This window comes from Lolium perenne, chromosome 6 (assembly GCF_019359855.2).
Source record: "Lolium perenne isolate Kyuss_39 chromosome 6, Kyuss_2.0, whole genome shotgun sequence".
NCBI lineage: Eukaryota > Viridiplantae > Streptophyta > Magnoliopsida > Poales > Poaceae > Lolium > Lolium perenne.
In genome coordinates, this window is record NC_067249.2 from 189,831,574 (window position 1) to 189,839,214 (window position 7,641).

The 7,641-nt window shown below is 46.1% G+C and overlaps 1 protein-coding gene across 1 annotated transcript; it reads right to left on the reverse strand.

Annotated features, from left to right (window-relative positions):
* Positions 1 to 4,744: 4,744 nt before the first annotated feature.
* LOC127306633 (RING-H2 finger protein ATL80) lies at positions 4,745 to 5,746 on the reverse strand. The gene has a single exon (XM_051337296.2). It carries the CDS (start codon positions 5,609 to 5,611, stop codon positions 5,069 to 5,071), a length of 543 nt encoding a protein of 180 aa, XP_051193256.1. The 5' UTR covers positions 5,612 to 5,746; the 3' UTR covers positions 4,745 to 5,068.
* Positions 5,747 to 7,641: the final 1,895 nt, after the last annotated feature.

Consider the following 7,641-nt stretch of genomic DNA (forward strand, 5'->3'; position numbering starts at 1 on the left):
TACACATGAGAGCTCATGTGATATTCTAATTCAAGACATACTTGGCGTAGGCTCAACTCTCTTGTGACCAATCTTCAGATAACTCCTTGAATAATGCATTGTTCATTATTTAATTTTCTTCTTGATCATTTCAAATATGTCAATTTGAATCAATGATCTTTATGCCAAATACTCAATCCATATCATTATCTTCATGGCATCCAACCTTGAATCGGTCTTCACGCATTGGCATGAAATCTTGAATCCAACATATGGTCTTCAAGAAATGCCTATGGACAAACCTTTCATGAATAACACAATGCAAACATTCGCACACATAGATTGTCATTAATTACCAAAATCATACATGAGGCCTGCATACTCTTTCAATTGTCATCAACAATCACCTTCTGTCGTCCTTGCACAAATTGAGTTTACAACTATTAATGGGTCAACCATGCCTTGTCTTGTCTACGAAATAGGGGGTGGGTGGGGAATCCAATCGCGAGTCATCCTAATTTAATGATGGTGACAATCGCGAGTCAACTTTAATTAAAAAAAGCGGAGATGGTTTTCCAGGCGGAGGAGACCGATCTGTCCTGTCGTCGTTGAGGCTTCCACACATGGTGGCATTAATGCACGCCAGTGATCCCGCCCTTTTCTTTCGCTTCCCATTTACGTTGCCCGTCAAGATCTCTGGCTAAGGTGGGCCATTGTGCTCCAACTCTAGAAATTTTCACTTCACTCCCTAACAGGAAAATGCCTCGCCGCCTAGACACGACATGGGCCATGCTCTCCCATGGTGCGTGCGAGCTTTCCCCGCCGCCGAGCCCAACTCATCTTCCTTCGATGACAACATGGAGGGGGGAATGGAGGAGGACGTCAAGGAAGAGGAGGCAGATGAATTTATGATGGGACAATGGAGAACCTGGCCGCCATCCCCGCTTTCTTTGAAACCGTTCACCGGCAAGGTTGCACGTCGTCGTCCTCGAGCATATGACTGAGGTCATCAAAGACCGCATCATCGAGATCTCCAACGAGAGAGAAACAATGGAGGAGGCCGACCGCCAACTCATGGCCGCTACCCACGCGGTAATGGTGGAGGCTTACCACGTACCTAACGCGCGAAGCGGCGGAGACGAGAAGGTCAGCGAGGAGGAGTCGGGAGAACACGACACGGGCAGAGAAGAGAGAGATGTACGCCATCGACCTCAGCAAAAACAAAAAGTAGATCTAGGTTTTAATTAAATTTCATCGAATTTGTTAAGTTTTTAGAAATCTGAGTGAAAATTATCCTTTTTTCCTTTAAATTTACTCTCTTTGTTCCTTAATTCTTGTTGTGATTGTAGTAAAAATTGAATTTAAAAAACAACAATAATTATGGAATGGAGGAAGTATATTTTAAATTTAATTTCAAAAAACCTATTGGGAGCCGCCATGTAGTGTCAAACATAGTAGTTAGGGTTTTTGGTAGTAGCACGACACCGGATCTGGGTGTGACCTTCATATATAGGTGTACACAACATGTACAAGTACCGAATACAAGGGTATATACATCTACCTCGTACAGTTATACAAAGTCTAGCACACTCCCTTAATCTTAAGTGTATCCTAATTAAAGTACTCCATAAGATTGCATCGAAACCCCTCAAACAAAGGCAACGACAAATGCTTCGTGAAGATATTAGCAAACTGATCTTTAGATGATTTGAACTTTGTCTGTAATAGCTTCCGTGCAACATGTTCCCTCAAAAAATGATAGTTAACTTCGATGTGTTTTGTTTGAACATGAAATACCGGATTCGATGAAAGGTATGTGACACCGATATTATCACATCAAACTACTGGCAACTGATCTTAGGAGATCTCCAACTCTCGAAGAAAAGATTGCACCCAAATAAGCCCAGTTTTGGAATTGTTAACCGCTTTGTACTCAGCCTTAGTGGGACCAAATAATATTGCATATACTCATGTGAATCACCTACCATCATGACCATCGGCCCAATATGCATCCGAGAAAGCATAAAGCATGCCAGAAGTGGCAGGCCGAAGGTGCAACCCATATGAGACAATGAGGCGCACATTGCGTAAGATATGCTTAACAACTATCCAATGAGTGTTATGTGGTGCATGTAAATATTGATACGCAAGATTAACAACAAAGGAGATATCGGCCTGATGATTGTCAAGTGCTATAGTTCACCAACAACGTTCAAGTACTTAGTGGTATCATATGGAGGTAGAAAATCACCATCAAAAGCTGACATAGGATTAGTGACTGTCTTGCACTTCAGCATACCAACACGTTGGAGCAAATCTAACGAATATTTCTGCTGAGTGAGGGTCAAACCATCATCTGTATTAGTAACCTCCAATCCAAGAAAGAAATGCAGTTTACCTAGATCTTTGACATCGACTAAACACTCAAAGCAGAAACCAGATGATCACCATGAGAGACTGAAGAATTGATAAGAATAATATCATCACCGTAGATCAGAAGATACATAGTAACCTCAGAATGTTGTAGAAGAAATAGAGATGTATCAGCTGTAGATGGTGAAAACCCATGTGCACGAAGAGCAGAAGCAAACCATGCATGCATGTCAAGTGTGAGGAGCCTACTTAAGACCATAAAGAGCCTTGACCAGTCGAGACAGATGATGAGGACCAGGAGGATCAACAAAACCATGGCCTAACATATATACACCTCTTGTTCAAGAATTGCATGAAGAAAGGCATTCTGAACATGCAGCTGGCGAAGAGGCACTACGGGAAAGCAGGACTTTGTAGTGCAACGATTTGCATGGCAAAGGCCCTTGTACACACGTCAAACCCTTTGTTGTGCGAGGCCGCACGGTAAAGGTTGCACGGCAGTGCCATCGACGCAACGATTTCTTTGACGTGCGTCTCGCTCGTTGCCGTGCGCCCAACGCGCTGCCGTGTGGGGATATTTGCCGTGCGCTGCGCAGCGGTGCCATGCGCACTGATGCTATCGTGCGTCGCTCGCTTTGCCGTGCGCTACGCCTTCACCGTGGGCCTGCCCTGTGCCGTGGAGCTGGCTTGCCGTGCGCCCAGACCCCAACTTGCACGGCAAAGAAACCTCCAGGCACTCCCACTGCGTGCCAGGAGCACAGGCTTGCGCCATGTGGCTCCTTTGCCATATGTATGCACACGGCAAAGAGACCAAATGTCCTTTGTCGTGTGGATACACACAGCAAAGTCACCTCAATTTTTCTGTTTTTGCTGTTTTTCATTATTCCCTACATACAATTCAATATATATGTTATAATCCATAACAATAATATATGTAGCACTTCAACAACACATATGAAGTGCATAGAGTCGAGCGACGACATATAACAAGTGCATAGAATCCATACAAGTGCATATAGAGTCCACACAAGTCCATTACAACATAGAATCCATATGGTTCATAGAATCCAACGACGACAAGTGCATAGTCCAAAGGGCCTTGTCCATCATCTCATGGCATGCATCTCATGGCATCAACCTTGTCCTTCTCCATTGCTTCCCATGGCACCTTCTCCATTGCTTTGTTCTTCTCCTACAAGGTGAAAAGGAAAAGCATGACATGAGATGTATTTTCAACAAGTATTAGTATGGCATGGCTACATTTGCAAGTCTAATGGCATGAAAAGAAAAGTCATGATTTTTACAATTTCTACAAGTCTAATGGCATGGCTACATTTTCAACAAATGATGGCTAAAATTTGCATATTGACATGGAATTGAACATGGTAGCATGGAATGGCTAAATTTTCAAGTTGAAAGTTTACAAGTGGCATGACATGGCTAAAAATAAAGTTTGGGCACAAGTGTCATGGCATTCTACAACCTACAAGCGCGTTGAGCACAAGTGTAAAAGAGCTCACCTGGGATAAAGTTCCGGATGATATTCGTGTTGTTGACGGTGAAAGGTGTCACCGGGCTCTAAGTGGGCAAATAGTATGTGTATATACACATTGTCTTAAGTAACACTAATAAATAGTCAACAAAAAGTAAAACTAATTGAAAAATAGATATAAGTATTAGATGAAATAAAATAGAAAGGAAAAAACAAAGAAAAATGTCATATGGCGCAGGGCAAATGGAAGAACACATGACAAAGGCGGCGTTGCCATGCGCCCCAGCTGTGCGCACGGCAAAGGGTGAGGCACGGCAATGCCCACCGCCGTTGCAATCTTTGCCGTGCGCTATCTTGGTCCATTGTCGTGCAGGTTCTTTGCCGTGCTCTGTCTTCCGCCATGTCGTGAATCGTTTCTTTGCCGTGCGCTTGTGTCTATCTTTGCCGTGGCCCTGTTCTTTGCCGTGCGTTTTCCTCTGTACGCACGGCAAAGAAATCTTTGTCGTGCGGGAACGCACGTCAAAGATTGGCTGCACGGCAGCGCCTGTTTTTCCCGTAGTGAGGCCAACCTTAAGTAAAGTAACATCTAACGAGAGCAGAAGTCGAATGGATGTAGAATTAAAAACATAACTCAAAGTGTCATCATAGCTAAAGCCATAACGTTGCTTAAAGCCTTTAGCAATCAATCGTGGCTTGTATCTCTGAATGGATAGCTGCGACACCCAATCTGGATGTGGCCTTCGTATATTTATATAGGTGTACACAACGTGTATAACTAAAAATTACAAGGGTATACACATGAGCTATCGAATAGCTGGACAGTATAGCGTCGGTGTCCCCCAGGCGTGATCCGGTGTTGTTGCCAGATGGCGTATGGCGCGCGACTCAAGATGCTCTAAATTTTCATGTTCCCAATTCAAGCTAATAAATTCATGTTTAATAAGAACTTCCACTGTTCCACATCTGTACAAACTGGTTACAGTCACAAATTCCCCCATAAAATATGCACAGCCGAGCACACATCGATTCTGAATGGTTACCTTCCCATTCCCAAGTCCCAACTAGCTAGTAGCTACTCACGCCTAAATCACAATGAGACCTAACTAGAAGCCTAAAAACCCAAGAGAAAGGTAAACGAGAAGTTAGCCAATAAGCTCATGCAGTGGCTACTATCCCTGAACACACTTTTCTCCTGGCTTTTGTCGAGAGTGCGCCCGCCACTAACTAGGCCAGGAGCGACGCCAGGGCCCCGCCGCTGCAGGGCCCCTTGAGGAGCGCGCCAATGGCGCCAGGGCGAGCGCCGCAGCGGCCGCACGGCTCTCCGCGCGGCAGCTCGGCGGCGACGAGCACGCGCCGGCACGAGGGGCAGGAGGAGTGGGAGCGCAGCCAGGCGTCGACGCAGGGCGCGTGGAAGCCGTGGCCGCACTGCGGCAGCACGCGCATCAGCTGCCCGTCCTCGAACTCGGCGAGGCAGATGGCGCACTCGTCCGCCTCGGCCCCGGCGCGGCCTTCGGGGACGGCGTAGGCGACGGTTGGGAGGGCGCGCAGCACCTCTTTCTTGACGCCCCTGTTCGCGCCGGGAGGGGAGGACGGCGCCGCGGCGCGCGCCCAGCGGCGAGAGCACGCGCACCGCGCTACGAGGGCGAGGCCGAGGACGCAGACCAGCGCGCAGAGCAGGCCGGCGAGGATGAGGACCAGGTCCGAGCTGAGCGAGTCCGGTTGCTGCGTGGCCGCCGCCGCCTCGAGGAGGAGCCTTCTTGCCGCCATGGCTGGAAGTGGAAGTCTGGAACTAGGACGAAGGAGATCGCGAGCAGCGTGCTTCTGAGATGCGCAGAGAAGAGGCTGCTGCCGGGTCGTCGAGCTTGGGAGAGGTGTGGAAGTGTGTGAGCTAGGAGGGGTGGTTCACCTGCTTATATAGAGCTCCCGCGTGGTGCTGAACTGCTGATACGCGCGCGACTTTTGGTTGGTCTTTGGAAACTCTGAAGAATAGGCACGGGGTCACGGTAGGTCGTCAGTGGAGTGGCTGTTTGGGAAGTTGGAGCTTGAAAGTGGATCCTCCATTGGGATCGAAATTACGAATAGTTCTTCACCGTTGCATCACGCACGCACGCCTTGGAAATTAGAATGGGTAGCCGCAGTGCTCTCTTTCAGCACATGTCTTTACCAAAAGTATCTATTTGTGACTTTTATTTAACGGTGTAACTGATTCTGAATTTAGTTGAAACGCATGTGACAACTCATGGCTAGCATGAATCACGAAATAAATCTAACGATTCAGAGCATTTTTCTTATTTGTATCTCCACTTGCAACTGAAAAAAAATCATAGTTGCAACCCTATTTGTGACCGAAAAAAATCAGTTGTACCCAACTTGTAACTCATATGCACGAATCACGATGCAATCGAACGATGTAGGACTTGACTCAGCATGATGCAAAACTGAATTAATAAACATTTCAAGGTCAACAGGGTCAGGGCATCTAGGAATTTAGGAGAACAAAGCTCGTGCTCCAGTAAACTACTGCAATGTTGGGTTGCAACTGATATTCTTTTTAGTTGTAAGTGGGATTGCAACTAAAAAAATTTAGTTGCAAGTGAGGTTGCGACTACGAAAAATATCTCTGAACAATTAAATTCGCTTCGTGATCCGTGCTAATGGTGAGTTGCAACATGAGTTGCAATTGAGATTTGACGACGTCATTCTACTGAGAACGAAGTTAGTTCTCAATGGACTGAGAACTAGTCGCATCCAATAATATAAGGTGTACATCAGTACATGTATGTAAAACAGGTACATCAATACATGTATGTCTTAGTTCCACGGTGAAATCAAACGTGGAAAATGGTATGGAAGCCGAAAACTGAGGACTAGCAATGGAGGTTTGAGTCCTGGTGGTGACGAGATTCTGGCTTGGTGATTTGTGACTTGAAGTTGTGGCATTGGCAAGTAGGGATGATAGCACGAGAGAAATTCAGTGTCTAAACTTGCATGGTGAAAATTCAAGGTCTTGCTTTAATTGGTTGTGTCTGGCAATGAATTTATTGAAGGCATTGTTTTGTGAGTGCGGATTTTCTCCGGGGTGGAAACATAAGGTCATTAATCAGGGCAATGGCGACGCTTGTGCAGTATTTCCTTCTTGAATGCGTTGTTTTTGGAGATAATGAATTTATGGTGTTGTATTGGTGGTGTTTGGTCCGTTGTTTCAAGGAATATGTCAATCTAGCGGGGCTTTTCTTTTCTATAACTTTTTTAGTTGTGTGCATTTAGGACACTGTGTTGTTGCAGAGCCTGGGTGTAATTGATATATTTCCGATATTAATACAATCCCTTTATGGAAGAAAGTTTACTCACTAAATTCTGTTATGATATAGTATGAAGTGGGAATGAACTGCAAAGCTAAAATTACAGAACTCCAGTACGTATGTGTATCAAAGTCGTACCACCTTGCAGAAAACAAGATCAAAACCTTGATTGACTTGACTTATCGGATACATCAGCTTCCAACTAACTAATCCTCAGACGAGAGCCGGCGAAAACACACCTTGTTGATCGATCAACGCGGTAGAGGAGGGACAGGTGGCCTGGTTTGGAGCCGCACGAACAGCACTTTGGGAACGGTACAGCGACTTTCGGTTGGTGTCTGCTACCTGTCACTCAGCTACGGCCTCCATGTTCCGTCGCGTACGATTGACCTTTTGCGTTAGGGCACTCAGTGGTCGCGTTCCTGGCACACCCCTTCGCCTCCGTTCTTTTCAGGCTCGTATCTATGTGCGCACGGTGGCCGCTGGTCCAAGCTC

Bases quoted from the DNA above. Each gene is read 5' to 3' on its own strand.
- LOC127306633 (XM_051337296.2), bottom strand. From the start codon at position 5,611: ATGGCGGCAAGAAGGCTCCTCCTCGAGGCGGCGGCGGCCACGCAGCAA.